The sequence below is a fragment of the Oncorhynchus tshawytscha genome, linkage group LG03 (genome assembly GCF_018296145.1).
Source record: "Oncorhynchus tshawytscha isolate Ot180627B linkage group LG03, Otsh_v2.0, whole genome shotgun sequence".
NCBI lineage: Eukaryota > Metazoa > Chordata > Actinopteri > Salmoniformes > Salmonidae > Oncorhynchus > Oncorhynchus tshawytscha.
Genome location: NC_056431.1, coordinates 14,470,107 through 14,488,633, shown reverse-complemented (window position 1 = coordinate 14,488,633; position 18,527 = coordinate 14,470,107). Strand labels below are relative to the sequence as shown.

The window sequence follows — 18,527 nt, the reverse complement described above, 5'->3', positions numbered from 1 at the left end:
ATAGCTCATCTGAAGCCGGGGATAAAAAGTAGAAAGACCAGAATTTAGAGCTTTAGAATTAAGATGTCTTATTTCTTAAAAAGGTGAAGGATATTTCGTTGTTCAAACAATATGACTGTTTCATTTTAGATGGTTAGGAACAAGGTGTCACAGGCTTTTACTGTACCTCTCTGCATGTTAGTTGAATTCACTTTTCATTTTTGACTGTTTTGTATATGTACTCATTTGACAATGATCACAAAAGCAGTAAAGCAGCCATATTAATGTATCAATCAGCCAGCTACCCATCCAGTGCATGACCCATCTGTGGGAAGTTTAGCCAGAGGACCTTGAGCCCTGTCTCTAAACCTATTCCCTAAGTCCTAGACTACTGTAGCTGAGCCCTGTCTCTAAACCTATTCCCTAAATCCTAGACTACTGTAGCTGAGCCCTGTCTCTAAACCTATTCCCTAAGTCCTAGACTACTGTAGCTGAGCCCTGTCTCTAAACCTATTCCCTAAGTCCTAGACTACTGTACCTGAGCCCTGTCTCTAAACCTATTCCCTAAGTCCTAGACTACTGTAGCTGAGCCCTGTCTCTAAACCTATTCCCTAAGTCCTAGACTACTGTAGCTGAGCCCTGTCTCTAAACCTATTCCCTAAGTCCTAGACTACTGTAGCTGAATCCTGTCCTTGTCTCCTCTCGTCCTCTGTCTCCTCCCCGGTCTCGTTTTCTCATCTCCCCTGTCTCCCATGTCTCCTCTGTCTCCTCTTCTCTCCTCCTCTGTCTCCACCCCTGTCTCCTATGCCTCTTCTCTTCCTCTCTTACCTCCTGTCCTCTACCTCCTCTTCCTCTTCCTCTCCTCCCCCTCTCCTCTATCCTGTCTGTCCTGGCCTGCCCCTGTAATGGTGGTGCGTGGCTGACAGTGACTTTACGTCCAAAATGAAAAACAGGCAGTTGGGCACGTCGTCAGGGAGTATGAACATGACCAAGAGCACAAGCATCGGTGGAGACATGTGCAACCTGGAGAAGACGGACGGCAGCCAATCGGACACGGGCGTAGGCATGGTAGGCGGGGACGGGGACGGGGACAAGAAGAGACGCTCCAGTATTGGTGCCAAAATGGCGGCAGTGGTTGGCCTCTCGCGGAAAAGCAGGAGTACCTCTCAGCTCAGCCAAACAGGTAGGCGTGCCTGAGTCACTTGGGATATATATGCCTCTGTCCTTCCCTCTGTTCTCTGATGTACTACGACACTGTCTGTGTGTCATGTCTTTCTGCCCCTCTCTCTTTCCATGCATGTCATGTGATACCTCAGTTCTTTCCTTTTCCTCCAGTTTGCATATCTTTCTGTCTGCAGGAGTTCTGGATCCAGAGCTAGAAGGATGTCTAGGATGGCATGAATGTGTTTTATCCTCGTCATTTCTCTCTTCCTCCTAGACGATGACAATCCTACTGTAGAGACACTTTCCTTCCTGTCTTGAAACCCTTTCTTATGATTATTGTTCTTTGCAGGAACAAGGCTGTACAAGAACACAACATGCAGACCATCGCAATGGATTGTTAATGATGTGTACGTGATAATGGTTCTCATGTGTTTTCGTATTCCTTTTGTTGTTTTTCGATACTGTAGTTTTGCCGTTCCATTTATGTTTCACAAGGCAGAGAGGAGGCCTCAGCTACATACTTTCTCTTTCTGTTCTCAGTCACGTTTTGAAGATGCTCTATACTCTAAGGGCCTCAGTATCACGTAGCACTCTGGGTCTATTCATAGACTGACTGGTGGAGACGCAGCCGGTGGGAGAGAAACATTTTACATTTGATTTCATTTGTGTCACAATGTTTGTCATGAATACTCAAAGGAGAACCTCTTGTCATAGGTGTATCAGAACAGTATGAACTGATTATCGAGAGAGAGAGAGAGAGAGAGAAAGAGAGAGAGAGAGAGAAAGCAATAGAGAGCAAGAGAGAGAACGATAGCGAGGAAGAGAGAGATAATGATGAAAACAGTCAAACCACCTAGCACTGTGAGGCTAGAGGGTAACACATTGTTGTAGCCTCTCATTTAAAAAAACTAGGCCAATTGAATGTACTCCTCCTGAAGGAAAGGACTGGTAAAGGCCATTATTGCTGTGATTTACACCAATAGATGACCTGAAAATATCATACGTTATTTTCATAACACGTTCCTCAGTTAATATCACACAAAGCAAAGCCCACCAACATAATGTTGGTTATTTTTACATGGACTTGTGTTATTTCGAGAGAGTGGAACTTGAATGTGACAATAAAAAGTGCTGCAGGCAGGCAGGTGGCTGGCTGGGTTGTCTTGGTCACGGGTTGTCCCTGATTGAGTTCTGGTCCATCTGTAGGAAGGTCAGCTTCAATCATACCCAAGGTCCTGAGAGGTGACGCACTGCTGTCTCAAGAGGTCACTTGTTCACACCTTAAATGGCCTTTGTTTTGTCATCCAAACTGGTGTCCCAAATTGCGCCCTATTCACTATATGCTGGTCAAAAGTAGTGCACGATGGAGGGAGTAGGGTGCCATTTGGGACGCAGACCCGGTCCCGGTCTTGGATGATTATGGTCAATGATCACTCCTCCCTTCTTCATCAGTCGTGTCCACTGAGGGTTGAACGTAAAGGGAGGTGCGGAATGATTGTGTGTGTGTGTGTGCGTTACTCACGTGGCGCTGCCTTACCCCTCCAACCCATGATTTGACAGGCACATGACATGACAGTCTTATCTCTTTGTAGTTTTAGTCATTCCTTATTTCACCACAGCACAGCATTCTGTAATGGCTTCACCACAGCACATCATTCTGTCGGAGTGGCACCACAGCCCTGTCAGTATAACCTCTCTCCTCCTTCGCCCCTTTTTGACTCGTGACTGAAGTGAGCTTCTGAAGTTCTTTGAGTGACTGATTTTGTCACGAATTGGACAATATTCCTGATAGGGTCTCTACATAGCACATCGTCATGTCTTTATCTGTAAGACACTTGTCTCTTCCCATTTCTAACCCCATCCATGATGTGGTTGTATAAGAAATTAGTCTCAATGGTTATTTCACAAAAGGCAAGTACACAACTTCTCTGGAAATGAATGAGCACATGACAGAATGATGTGCTGTGGTGAAACCATGACAGAAGGGTGTGCTGTGGTGAAACCATGACAGAAGGGTGTGCTGTGGTGCCACTCTGACAGAATGATGTGCTGTGGTGAAACCATGACAGAATGATGTGCTGTGGTGAAACCATGACAGAAGGGTGTGCTGTGGTGAAACCATGACAGAATGATGTGCTGTGGTGCCACTCTGACAGAATGATGTGCTGTGGTGAAACCATGACAGAATGATGTGCTGTGGTGAAACCATGACAGAAGGGTGTGCTGTGGTGAAACCATGACAGAATGATGTGCTGGGGTGCCACTCTGACAGAATGATGTGCTGTGGTGAAACCATGACAGAATGATGTGCTGTGGTGAAATCATGACAGAATGATGTGCTGTGGTGAAACCATGACAGAATGATGTGCTGTGGTGCCACTCTGACAGAATGATGTGCTGTGGTGAAACCATGACAGAATGCAAAAGCTATGATTGTGTTTATATCAAAAGGAAATATATATAAAAGCAACATGCAACAATTTCATTGATTTTACTGAGTTACAGTTCATATGAGGGAATCTCAATTGAAAAAATTAATGAGGCCCTAATCAATGGATTTCATATGACTGGGCAGGGGCGCAGCCATGGGTGGTCCTGGGAGGGCATAGGCCCACCCACTTGGGAGCCAGGTTTGTAGGCCTCCTTGCTCGCACACGCTTTTTCAGTTCTGCCCACAAATCTTCTATAGGATTCAGGTCAGGACTTTGTGATGGCCACTCCAATACCTTGACTTTGTTGTCCTTAAGCCATTTTGCCACAACTTTGGAAGTATGCTTGGGGTCATTGTCCATTTGGAAGACCCATTCGTGACCAAGTTTTAACTTCCTGACTGATGTCTTGAGATGTTGCTTCAATATATCCATATACTTTTCCACCCTCATGATGCCATCTATTTTGTGAAGTGCACCAGTCCCTCCTGCAGAAAAGCACCCCCACAACATGATGCTGCCACCCCCGTGCTTCACGGTTGGGATGGTGGTCTTCGGTTTGCAAGCCTCCCCCTTTTCCCTCCAAACATAATGATGGTCGTTGTTTCATCAGACCAGAGGACATTTCTCCAAAAAGTACAATCTTTATCCCTATGTGCAGTTGCAAACCGTAGTCTGGCTTTTTTATGGAGGTTTTGGAGCAGTGGTTTCTTCCTTGCTGAGTGGCCTTTCAGGTTATGTCGATATAGGACTCGTTTTACTGTGCATCCCTCCAGCATCTTCACACGGTCTTTTGCTGTTGTTCTGGGATTGATTTGCACTTTTCTCACCAAAGTATGTTCATCTCTAGGAGGCAGAACACGTCTCCTTCTTGAGCGGTATGACGGCTGTGTGGTCCCATGGTGTTTATACTTGTGTACTATTGTTTGTACAGTTGAACGTGGTACCTTCAGGCATTTGGAAATTTCTCCCAAGGATGAACCAGGCTTGTGGAGGTCTACAATTTTTCTTCTGAGGTCTTGGCTGATTTATTTTGACTTTCCTATGATGTCAAGCAACGAGGCACTGAGTTTGAAGGTAGGCCTTGAAATGCACCCACAGGTACACCTCCAATTGACTCAAATGATGTCAATTAGCCTATCAGAAGCTTCTAAAGCCATGACATCATTTTCTGGAATTTTCCAAGCTGTTTAAAGGCACAGTCAATTTAGTATATGTAAACTTCTGACCCACTGGAATTCTGATACAGTGAATTATAAGTGAAATAATCTGTCTGTAAACAATTGTTGGAAAAATGACTTGTGTCATGTACAAAGTACGTCCTAACCAACTTGCCAAAACGAGTTTGTTAACAAGAAATTTGTCAGGGTCCAACCTAAGTGTATGTAAACGTCCGACTTCAACTGTATATATACAGTATACAGTGGGGAGAACATGTATTTGATACACTGACGATTTTGCAGGTTTTCCTACTTACAAAGCGTGTAGAGCTCTGTAATTTTTATTATAGGTACACTTCAACTGTGAGAGACAGAATCTAAAACAAAAATCCAGAAAATCACATTGTATGATTTTTAAGTAATTAATTTGCATTGACATAAGAATTTACCATCACCTACCAACCAGTAAGAATTCTGGCTCTCACAGACCTGTTAGTTTTTCTTTAAGAAGCCCTCCTGTTCTCCACTCATTACCTGTATTAACTGCACCTGTTTGAACTCGTTACTTTTTGGTCTAAACTCCACTCGCTATGTTAGGAAGAAGAAGAAGGATGAGTACAACCCCAGGAACACCATTCCAACCGTGAAGTATTGGGGGTGGAAACATAATTCGTTGGGGATGCTTTTCTGTAAAGGGGACAGGACGACTGCACCGTATTGAGGGGAGGATGGATGGGGCCATGTATCGCGAGATCTTGGCCAACAACCTCCTTCCCTCAGTAAGAGCATTGAAGATGGGTCGTGGCTAGGTCTTCCACCATGACAACGACCCGAAACACACAGCCAGGGCAACTAAGGAGTGGCTCCGTAAGAAGCATCTCAAGATCCTGGAGTGGCCTAGCCAGTCTCCAGACCTGAACCCAATTGAAAATCTTTGGAGGGAGCTGAAAGTCCGTATTGCCCAGCAACAGCCCTGAAACCTGAAGGATCTGGAGAAAGTCTGTATGGTGGAGTGGGCCGAAATCCCTGCTGCAGTATTTGCAAAGCTGGTCAAGAACTACAGGAAATGTATGATCTCTGTAATTGCAAACAAAGGTTTCTGTACCAAATATTAAGTTCTGCTTTTCTGATGTATCAAATACTTATGTCATGCAATAAAATGCTAATTAATTACTTAAAATTCATACAATGTGATTTTCTGGATTTTTGTTTCAGATTCCGTCTCTCACAGTTGAAGTGTACCTATGATAAAAATGACAGACCTTTACATGCTTTGTAAGTAGGAAAACCTGCAAAATCGGCAGTGTATCAAATACTTGTTCTCCCCACTGTATGTATATATATATATATATATATATAATATTGTCATGTTTTTGTACAAGTCAGGCAGGCCTATCCATGTCAAGATTTTGCTGCAAAATACACACACACACACACACACACACACACACACACACACACACAGACACATCCCCCTTCAGCTTGAATCTTAAGAGCATATCAATATTTCACTCAATGCTTTTAGGTGCATCAGCGTGAGTATGTCTGTGTGTCCGACTCTCAAATCTTTGTCCTGGTTCTGAACCAACCAATGGATGGAGACAGCCATGTTGTCCCCCTGCAATGTACTCTCTCTCTCTCTCTTTGGCCTACTTTGTTGTTGATTTACCCAGAGGCCCTGACCGCCGACTTAAGGGGCGCATTCAAAGGATGGATGGATTTAAGAGGTTATTGTAGATGTTCTCTCTGTAGCCATGTGGATGGGATTGGAGCAGGTTGGCCACACAGAGTCTGACTGACAGACACGTACAGGGGTTGTTCCCAAGTGTGCATCAAGAGGTCATGTGCAAAGAAACATGCACACACACGCACACACACTTTGTTCCTTTTATTCGAAGACGATGGTATTTGTTCTTACTTAAAATAGCACCGTGTAACAGATGTGAAGTTCTCGTGTTGACGTTTGGATATTTCTGCTGAAGGGACTGTCTTACTGTACCAGGCATGTAATGTATTGACCTTGTTATTCGCTATTCTGCCGTGTTAATTCAAGGTTACCATAAGGTTGAGGGATAAATGTGGATTATAGAAGTTTGTTAGCTTGAACATAATGGTGTAATTAATCTTGTTGTGATAGCTGCTTCATAGGGCTGAGGTTTTTCTGCATGTGTGTGCGTGCACGTGTGTGTGTGTGCATACACTTGTGGGCACTTGTGTGTGTACACATGTGGGCATGTGTGCGTGTATGTGTCAGCGTGGCGTTACTCATGACCAAGCTGAAACACAGAGTTGATGTGTAAAGTTTGATTGTTTCAGACTTCATTCAGCAGTCTGGTAATTACACTCTAGCCTTGGTGGAGAAGACTCTAAATCCCTATACATCCTCCTCCCCCAAAACTGCTGTTATCAAATCTGCCTCAGCAGAAAAAAACACACTTTAGTGCCTCAAATTCTGCAAGCCATTGGAAAATGTGTTGCTGTGTCTATTGCCTTATGCAATGTTTCAAACGTACCGATATTGTAACTAATTAAATGTGATGTGTTCAAATAGGACAGGTAGGGTAATAAACATGATGTCCTAAAATTCCCCAATCTGTCATATTTACTATCTCAGCATTTTTCTAGGCAAGTTGTCATCAAACATTGTGCTGATAAAGATAGTTACAGTTACAGAATTGTGTTGCAATCTTGTGACCTCAACGACACTTCAGTTAAGCTGCTTCAGGAGATGATTAATATGCATTCTGGCTCAGAATCATCTGCATGTTGCTATTGTACTTTCTTCAGGTCATGTGCGAGAGCAACATTGCAAGATTATGTTATAATGCTGAAATTGCATCAAATGGTTGTTTTATGCAACAGAATAGAGGGTTCTTATAACTCTATTGTGTCTGTGTGAACTGAAAGTGGGCCTCTGGGAGATTTAACACTGACAGGAGATGTCTTTGGGTGATACCGCATTCCAGAGCATGAGTTAATGTTTCTGTACTGGGGTACCAGGGGGAGATGGCTCCAGTATGGAGTTGGGGGGCCAGACCCTGATCTCTACATAATGAGGACTGTTGTTACAGCAGATACTGTCTGCTGTGAATTATAAGCATCTTTCATACAAATCTTAACCTTGTGACCCATTCCATACATCTGTTGTTTGTCGTGTAGACTGAAGGAGGATGGACTTTGCTAGAAAATGCTGTGGCTCCAACCAGCTGGTTGAGTTCTCAGTGATCACCTCCAGGGGTGATTACGGACCAGCTCCATTACTGCAATAATTAAATAATAATTGTTTGATTGTTTTGAAGAAATCTAAGTCTCTCCTTTTGATTACAATAATTCCACCACACAGGTCAGATTGTAAGACATCTATTATACATGTATGATTGAACTAGTCCGTATTGTCTTGCAGCACAAATAGTAGTATTGTCCCAAGCCCTCCCTGGGTTGTCTCTCTGTGCTGTTCTGTTAACACTCTGAGTCCTGATAAAGTCTGTCTGGGAAGTAGCAGAGCCTTTCTCCAGTCTGAATTTACTGATGGTTCAGTTGGTGTTCAGGTAGAGCTGACATGCCAGAGATTTTATATCTCATTCTTTTGGAGAAGCATTAGAGAGAAAGAGACACACAGATGTAGTCCAAAATGCATTGTGTACATACCAGCCTCACCACTTATAGATTGTAACGTAGATATGGTGTTCTACTGTCCCTCGACTAAGTGTCTGTTCTAGGCTGTAAAATAGCTGAACGTTGAGCTTATTGAGTCCAGAGGAGGGTAATTCATCTTCTTCTAATCTGGGTTGCAGTCTTTACACACACACACACACACACACACACACACACACACACACACACACACACACACACACACACACACACACACACACACACACATACACACACACACTCAAATACCACACACACAAACACCACCTCCTTTTAGAGCTGGTTCCAAATTCATCTCAGAGGAGACCAGACACATAGTGTTGGATGATGCATGGAGCATCTCTGCTCCCATGTAGCCTACACTACACTGTGGCTGCTGCTATAAAGGCTGTTGCTATAACGGCTGCTGCTATAACGACTGCTGCTATAACGACTGCTGCTATAACGCTGCTATAACGACTGCTGCTTTAACGGCTGCTGCTATAACGACTGCTGCTATAACGACTGCTGCTATAAAGGCTGCTGCTATAATGCTGCTATAACGACTGCTGCTATAAAGGCTGCTGCTATAATGCTGCTATAACGACTGCTGCTATAAAGGCTGCTGCTATAACGGCTGCTGCTATAACGACTGCTGCTATAACGACTGCTGCTATAACGGCTGCTGCTATAACGACTACTGCTATAACGACTGCTGCTATAACGACGGCTGCTGTTAACGGCTGCAGCTATAACGGCTGCTGCTATAACGCTGCTATAACGGCTGCAGCTATAACGACTGCTGCTATAACGGCTGCTGCTATAAAGGCTGCTGCTATAAAGGCTGCTGCTATAAAGGCTGCTGGTATAATGCTGCTATAACGACTGCTGCTATAACGACTGCTGCTATAACGGCTGCTGCTATAACGGCTGCAGCTATAAAGGCTGCTGCCATAACGGCTGCTGCTATAACGGCTGCTGCTATAACGGCTGCTGCTATAACGGCTGCTGCTATAACGGCTGCTGCTGCTATAACGACTACTGCTATAACGACTACTGCTATAACGGCTGCTGCTAACGGCTGCTGCTATAACGGCTGCTGCTATAACGGCTGCTGCTATAACGGCTGCTGCTATAACGGCTGCTGCTATAACGACTACTGCTATAACGACTGCTGCTATAACGACTGCTGATATAACGGCTGCTGTTATGACGGCTGCTGCTATAACGGCTGCTGCTATAACGACTACTGCTATAATGCTGCTATAACGACTGCTGCTATAACGACTGCTGATATAACGGCTGCTGCTATAATGCTGCTATAACGGCTGCTGCTATAACGGCTGCTGCTATAACGCTGCTATAACGGCTGCTGCTATAACGACTGCTGCTATAATGACTGCTGCTATAAAGACTGCTGCTATAACGGCTGCTGCTATAACGGCTGCTGCTATAATGACTGCTGCTATAACGAGCTATAACTGCTGCTATAACGCTGCTATAACGGCTGCTGCTATAACGACTGCTGCTATTACGACTGCTGCTAAAACGGCTGCTGCTATAACGGCTGCTGCTATAACGACTGCTGCTATTACGACTGCTGCTAAAACGGCTGCTGCTAAACGGCTGCTGCTATAACGACTGCTGCTATAACGACTGCTGCTATAACGACTGCTGCTATAACGGCTGCTGCTATAACGGCTGCTGCTATAACGGCTGCTGCTGTAACGGCGATTGGTTGAAGAGCAAGCATTTAGTTTTACTTGAATTTAAGAGCAGTTGGAGGCCACGGAAGGAGTGTTGTATGGCATTGAAGCTCGTCTGGAGGTTTGTTAACACAGTGTCCAAAGAAGGGCCAAAGGTATACAGAACGGTGTCGTCTGCGTAGAGGTGGATCAGAGAATCACCAGCAGCAAGAGCAACATCATTGATATATACAGAGAAAATAGTCGGCCCGAGAATTGAACCCTGTGGCACCCCCATAGAGACTGCCAGAGGTCCGGACAACAGGCCCTCCGATTTGACACACTGATCTCTATCTGAGAAGTAGTTAGTGAACCAGGCGAGGCAATCATTTGAGAAACCAAGGCTATTGAGTCTGCTGATAAGAATGCTGTGATTGACAGAGTCGAAAGCCTTGGCCAGGTTGATGAAGACGGCTGCACAGTAATGTCTCTTATCGATTTCATTTAGGACCTTGAGCGTGGCTGAGGTTCACCGATGAACAGCTCAAAACCAGATTGAATCGCGGAGAAGGTACGGTGGGATTCAAAATGGTCGGTGATCTGTTTGTTAACTTGGGTTTCGAAGAGTTTAGAATGGCAGGGCAGGATGGATTTAGGTCTATAACAGTTTGGGACTAGAGTGTCTCTCCTTTTGAAGAGGGGGATGACCGCGGCAGCTTTCCAATCTTTGGGGATCTCAGACGATACGAAAGAGAGGTTGAACAGGCTAGTAATAGGGGTTACAACAATTGCGGCGGATAATTTTAGAAAGAGAGGGTCCAGATAGTCTAGCCCAGCTGATTTGTAGGGGTCCAGATTTTGCAGCTCTTTCAGAACATCAGCTACCTGGATTTGGGTGAAGGAGAAGCACCCCGCTTGAGCAACTTGCTGCGGGGGGTGCAGAGCTGTTGGCCGGGGGAGGGGTAGCCAGGTGGAAAGCATGGCCAGCCGTAGAAAAATGGTTATTGAAATTCCCGATTATCGTGGATTTATTGGTGGTAACAGTGTTTGATAGCCTCAGGGCAGTGGGCAGGTGAGAGGAGGTGCTCTTATTCTCCATGAACTTTACAGTGTAACAAAACCTTTTGGAATTTGTGCTACAGGATGCACATTTTTGTTTGAAAAAGCTAGCCTTTGCTTTCCTAACTGACTGTGTGTATTGGTTCTATTGGTTGTGTTGGTCAAGGCCAGTCAAGTCTGGAGTGAACCAAGGGCTATATCTTTTCTTAGTTCTACATTTTTTGAATGGGGCCTGCTTATTTAAGATGGTGAAGAAAGCACTTTTAAAGAATAACCAGGCAACCTCTACTGACAGGATACCCGTGCCAGGTCGATTATAAAGGCCTGCTCTCTGAAGTGTTTTAGGGAGCGTTTGACAGTGGTGAGGGTTGGTCGTTTGACTGCGGATCCATTACGGACGCAGGCAATGAGGCAGTGATCGCTGAGATCCTGGTTGAAGACAGCAGAGGTGTATTTAGAGGGCAGGTTGGTCAGGATGATATCTATGAGGGTGCCCGTGTTTACGGATTTAGGTTTGTACCTGGTAGGTTCGTTGATAGTTTGTGTGAGATTGAGGGCATCTAGCTTAGCTTATTTATATGTTAACTCTGGGTTATTCTCATCGTTCTGAATGTGCAGTTTTGCGTTTCTACAAAGACTTTCTACAAAGAAAGGTTTGTATTAGGATCAAATGTTGATGTACCAAACATCTTTCAGAGTGATTATTCACGAGGCAGTGATTCTATCATTGATATTATTTTTGAATGAATAACTTAATGTTGTCTAATGGCACATGGTACAGCAGGTGCTTCATGTGCTTTGCATTGTCCACGATGTTAACTAATGTCTTTGTTTTGACTTTTGTGTAACAAATACATGAATTGAATAAAAACCAAGTTAAATACAATAATGTAGCCATAGTTACAGAAAAATAAGACGGACAAAAAAGCTGTTTTGAGCATGCAGAGAAGGACACGTGTGAGTGAGCTGACTGGGACACCTGTCTTTTGGCTCACGTCTGTCCCATGTGCCCGTCCATGCCTACCGAACCAACATGTCGGCGCATTTATTATGTGTTTTTGTCTCTATCATGTTCTTCCGTCAGTACATTACAGTACTTCTCTTCTTGGTTAAGTGGTGCTACTTAACACTCTTTGTGGTTGTCATGATGATTCCGTTGATTGGAGTTATGGTGCTAGCAACACAAGAGGTTCACCGTGTAGGGAACTCTAGCAAAACGTTGCAAAATGAAAACAAACTGTTCTCAATATTGGACACACAGTACCTCTTCATTTTGGACTGGTGTGTTTGTGGGAATTATGGCATGGGTACATTTTATACTTGATGTACAAGTAACTGCCAAATGAAACGGAAACGCCAACATAAAGTGTCTTAAAAGGGCGTTGGGCCACCACAAGCCAGAACAGATTCAATGCACCTTGACATTGATTCTACAAGTTCTACTCATGTGGTGTTTTGTTGATGGTGGTGGAAAACACTGTCTTAGGAGCCGCTCCAGAATATGCGCAAAATACAGCAGGCATTTCACCTTACAGTGAAGTGCTTACTTACAAGCCCTTAACCAACAATTAAGAAAAAATAAAGTATTTTCTAAATAAACTGAAGTAAATAATAAATAAAAATAAAAAAATATTTAAAAAAAAAATATATAAAAAAATATATATATATATATATATATAGAGCAACAATAAAATAACGGTAACGAGGCTATATACAGGGGGTACCTGTACAGGGGCACAGGTTAGTCGAGGTAACTCACCTCAGATTAGACAAAGAGTTTTTCTTCAATGAGTCAGAGGGGAGGGATATACTACAGACACCCGAGCAGGCCCAGATCCCCGTCATTCGCTGGAGAAGGAAACTGAGATTTTGCTGAAAAATATCAGGGTGCCTTGTGATGTTCAGGTGACGAGTAGCTAATCTGCCTTTGCCTTCCCTCCTGCTAGCTAACGTTAAGTCACTGGAAAATAAATTGGACGAACTGAAAGCATGTATATCCTACCAACGGGACATTAAAAACTGTAATATCTTATGTTTCACTGATGTTTCACTGAGTCTTGGCTGAACAACGACATTAAGAACATACAGCTGGCGGTTTATACACTCTATCGGCAGGATAGAACAGCAGCCTGGTAAGACACGGGGTGGGGGCCTATGCATATATGTAAACAACAGCTGGTGCATGATATCTAAGGAAGTCTCGAAGTTTAGTATCTCATGATAAACTGTAGACCTCACTATGTACCTAGAGAGTTTTCATCTGTATTTTTCGTAGCTGTGTACATACCACCACAGACCGATGTGGGCACTAAAACGGCACTCAATGAGCTGTATACCGCCATAAGCAAACAGAAAAACGCTCACCCAGAGGCAAGGCTCCTAGTGGCCAGGGACTTTAATGCAGGTAAATGCAGGTTTTACCTCATTTCTATCAGCATGTTAAATGTAAAACCAGAGGGAATGTGCTTCTACACCTGCATTGCTTGCTGTTTGGGGTTTTAGGCTGGGTTTCTGTACAGCACTTTGAGATATCAGCTGATGTACGAAGGGCTATATCAATACATTTGATAAGATTTGAATGTGTGTACAGTGACTGTACTCACATACCCAAACCAGAAGCCGTGGATTACAGGCAACATTCGCACTGAGCTAAAGGGTAGAACTGCCGCTTTCAAGGAACGGGGCTCTAACCCGGAAGCTTATAAGAAATCCCGCTATGCCCACCGACGAACCATCAAACAGGCAAAGCGTAAATACAGGACTACGGTCGAATCGTACTACACTGGCTCCGATGCCCGTCGGATGCAGCAGGGCTTGCAAACTATTACAGACTACAAAGGGAAGCACAGCCGAGAGCTGCCCAGTGACACGAGCCTACCAAATGAGCTAAATAACTTCTACGCTCGCTTCGAGGCAAGTAACACTAAAACATGCATGAGAGCATCAGCTGTTTCGGACGACTGTGTGATCACGCTCTCTCCGCAGCCAATGTGAGTAAGACCTTTAAACAAGTCAATAGTCACAAGGCCGCAGGGCCAGACGGATTACCAGGACGTGCACTCCGAGCATGTGCTGACCAACTGGCGAGTGTTGTCACTGACATTTTCAACCTCTCCCTCTCTGAGTATGTAATATCAACATGTTTCAAGCAGACCACCATAGTCCCTGTGCCCAAGAACACTAAGTTAACCTGTCTAAATGACTATAGACCCGTAGCACTCACATCCGTAGCCACGAAATGCTTTGAAAGGCTGGTCGTGGCTCACATGAACACCATTATCCCAGAAACCCTAGACCCACTCCAATTTGCATACCACACCAACAGATCCACAGATGATGCAATCTCTATTGCACTCCACACTGCCCTTTCACACCTGGACAAAAGGAACACCTATGTGAGAATGCTATTCATTGACTACAGCTCAGCGTTCAACACCATAGTGCCCTAAACACCTCCCTCTGCAACTGGATCCTGGACTTCCTGACAGGCCCCCCTGAAGTGGTAAGAGTAGGTAACAACACATCCACCGCACTGATCCTCAACACAGGGGCCCCTCAGGCGTACGTTCTCAGTCCCCTCCTGTACTCCCTGTTCACTCATGACTGCACGGCCATGCATGACTCCAACACCATCATTAAATTTGCTGATGACCAACAATGGTGAGACAGCCTATAGGGAGGAGGTCAGAGACCTGACCATGTGGTGCAAGGACAACAACCTCTCCCTCAATGTGACCAAGACAAAGGAGATTATTGTGGACTACAGGAAAAGGAGGACCGAGCATGTCCCTTTTCTCATCGACGGGGCTGTAGTGGAGCAGGTTGAGAGCTTCAAGTTCCTTGGTGTCCACATCACCACCAAACTGATCATGACAGTTCGTTGGTGATGTGGATAACCTGCTCCGCTACAGACCTGCCGATGAGAATGGGAGTGTGATCAGCCCTCCTTTTCCTGTAGTCCACGATCATCTGCTTTGTCTTGATCACGTTGAGGGATAAGTTATTATCCTGGCACCACACTGTCAGGTCTCTGACCTCCTCCCTATAGGCTGTCTCATCGTTGTCGGTGATCAGGCTGACAGAGATAAAAGGTCCGAATACCTTCTATTGATAATACATTTGCAAAATGACTAAAAACCTGTTTTCACTTTGTCATTATGGGGTATTGTGTGTAGATTGCAGAATACTTTTATTTATTTAATCCATTTTAGAATAAGGCTGTAACGTCCAGAGGTCTGAATACTTTCTGAAGGCACTGTATGTATCCCTTATTTACTTAAGTGTTGACATTATTCTGGCAGTTACCTGTATGTGTTATTGTTAACTAGAAGCTAGAGCTGCTGTGTCTGCTAAATGCTATTACAATAATGACTAGAAAGGTTTTCCCCAGTTGCCTCACTCGCTCCCTAAGCTGTGTGGTCTTTTTCGGTTTCTTTCTGCTGTTGACTGTGTTGCCATTCGTTAATAGGTCACCTCGTTACAACATTCAGGTTCCCCAGAAAGACCTAGGCTTCATCCCAAATAGCAACCTATTACCTTTATAGTGCACTGCTTTTCACCAGGGCCCATAGCTCTGGTCAAAAACGACTGCACTACATAGGGAATAGGGTGCCATTGAATTATAGAAAAGGGATGCTCCATCCATGAAGCAGCTTTTCCATTGGCCAATCAGCTTATGTAACATAACACTGTTGTTTTTTGGTCAACGTCTCATCCACTGACAGCCCGTTAGTCTGTCAGCTTGGAACGTGACTCACCCCATGCCCCCTCCCCTAGCATATGGCTCCCGTGTCACCAAGTCAGCTCTTCCCTCAACCACAGACTGACAGACTGACTGCCCACAGACAGACATTCAACACAGCTGTGCTAAACATATCACTCACTCACTCACCTCGGTTTTAACCACAGCTAAAGATGTTCTGTTTCTGTCCTCCCACTCTGTTCCAATGTGTAATACTACTGTTTTTCAATGAGGAAGAGCTATGAGCAGTCTGTCAAAATGTATTATTGGATGTCTATATCCTCTTAGTCACCAACAATTGGGTTTTTGAATGTCCTATTCCTGTTGGGAAATGTTCTTGTTTTCTTTTTAACTAGTATTTTGTTTGATGATGACATATCCATGATATTGCCTTCACAGGCCACGTCACTCAAAAAAACAGTTTGTTTTCATTGGTATGAGGTATGATACTCTGTATCATAACACTAGTGATGCATATGTATACTGTATGAGGGAGTGGAATGTGAAATGTGATTGCAAGTTGAAATATAGATGATTATCTTGACTCTGAATGACTCTGAGCGCCATCCCTCGGCTGTCATAACATCTCTCATCGCTCTCTCATTCTCTCGTTTTCTCTCTCATTTTCTCATTTTCTCTCTCAATCTCTCGTTTTCTCTCTCCCTCTCTGTCTGTCAGTGTATTCACACCACTGAGTACAGGTAGTCACTGTGCTGCTGCTGTCTTTACACAGCTCAGTGTCCTACTTCACCTTGCCTTGTGTGTCCACCTCCACACGTCACACTTTCCTCACAAACTGATGAAAGTGTGAACAACATACTGTAAGCTCTGTGTGTGTGTGAAGCGTGCGTGTGACCTTGCCTGAGACCTGAAGGATTCCGTTGGTTCCTGGAAACAACGTGTAGGGCTAATGTGTGTTAATGACTAGGGCTCAATGTCAGTGTTAATGTAGCTTTGACAAGTATCCAAACCAGAACTCTCTTTTACACTCTCTTCTTCCCAGAAATCTGCCTCTTTTGGTTTCCTTTGCGTCAGTGGACTTTCCATCCTGTAGTTCCACTGACTGTTACTGTAAAGTTTGCCTGACTAACTGACTGACCTCTGTGAAATGGAATGAGCTGTCGGATCAAACTCCATACCGTGGCTTCCTCCCTACTCTATATGTATGTCATGTGATCTAATCTCATGTGATTTGAAACAATAGAAAACAATACAACATGATATTATACAATATGACATGATATCATTATGATTCGTCTTCAAATCCGTTCTCCTTTGTGAAGCTAATTGTGGTTTCCGTTTGTGGTCACCAGGATGACCTGAATCAGTCCTGTAGTGTTGGTGTGGCAGATGGCAGGTAGCTCTCAGAGCCAGGAGCTGGAGGAAAGCTGTACTTCCCCACTGCCAGGGCTGCTGTGTGTGTATGTATGACTGTATTGTATCAGTTGCCATTATAGCCCTAGCTGTATGGTCTGAGGGCTTCTGTTGTGCTGGTCTGTATGACGGTGGTGGACTGGGCATTAGAGAGAGAGGAAACAGAGGAGGCAGGAAGGACAGGACAGCTCCATTAGGCTGTGTTTACACTCTGTAGACTGACTGGTTCTGTTTCTCTGTCTAACGCTTGGCCTCACCCTGCGCCATCAATCACACACGTTTTCTTCCCCAAAGACCAACCAGTCTTTGATGTCTTTATGTTGCTGCTCACCACCCGCGTCACTTCTGGGTTATTTTGCCCTGGACTTGCTGTTATCATCCGATGAGTAGCATTCTTGGGATTTATTACGTTTGATCGTAATAAAACACATATCTCTGTCTGTGAAGCAATGACTAATACATCTGAAAAACAATTGTACATGTTGTTGGGAAAGAGTCAAAGATGCTGAGACCGTCATTGCTGTACAGTCTTATAAAGGTAGAAGGTCTATGGACTTTCAGACCATGGTCAGAATGCATATTGAAAGTGATTCAGGTGCGCTTGATTTGAAGTGTGCTATATATCATTGGTTCCATTGTACCAGGGAAACTAAATCAAACAAAGACCAAGTATTTGAAAGTATTTCACATATGTTCTTTATTTGACCCCAGTCTGTAGGCATCTACTTTAGGCCCATAGACCTCTACTGTAGACCTCTACTGTAGACCTCTACTGTAGACCTCTACTGTAGACTAATTGATCAGTGGGGCTTTAATGCTCTGTTTCCTTAGGAAGTGTTGGACAGAGAACTGAATACAGAAATGAAGATAACATAGAGCACAGTTAGTTTCTTTTTCTTTTGACCTTCTATGCTTTATTCTAATGCCAGACTTGTATCTTGCTGCATTAATTAATATGAATTAATTCAATACAGAGGGACCTTTTCTTACCCATGTGCAGTATATTTCACAATTAATGACATTTCAGCCCCTGGCTTTCATTTATTTACTTTTAGTCCTCTGAAAGGAGTGTGAAGTGGACTCTATTTGTGGACACCAGATCTACACAGACAGACATGTGGAAAATAAACCAGCTGGCTATGTAATCAACTTCATTTTCTTCAGACGAGTCTGTGCATTGTATTCAACACCTTGGCCATTGGTCTTTACGTCATCTCTTGGGACGGATCCTTGGTTGGATGGAAGGTGGAGGGTTGGCTACGCCGAAGGTGAAAAAGCTGTGGCACACGGCACCTGCACAACG

At 44.1% G+C, this 18,527-nt stretch overlaps 1 protein-coding gene across 13 annotated transcripts in view; it reads left to right on the top strand.

Moving 5' to 3' along the window:
* Positions 1–18,527, top strand: part of rims2a (regulating synaptic membrane exocytosis 2a) — a 215,292-nt gene that overhangs the window by 185,808 nt on the left and 10,957 nt on the right. For 8 of the 13 annotated variants that reach the window (XM_042310264.1, XM_042310266.1, XM_042310267.1 and 5 more), the window contains one exon: positions 906–1,162. The exons of 4 other annotated variants lie outside the window; for them this stretch is intronic. In XM_042310264.1, coding sequence (XP_042166198.1) covers positions 906–1,162 — 257 coding nt within the window. The remainder of the gene's footprint in view (positions 1–905; positions 1,163–18,527) is intronic. One more of the 13 variants, XM_042310300.1, reaches the window with a different exon arrangement.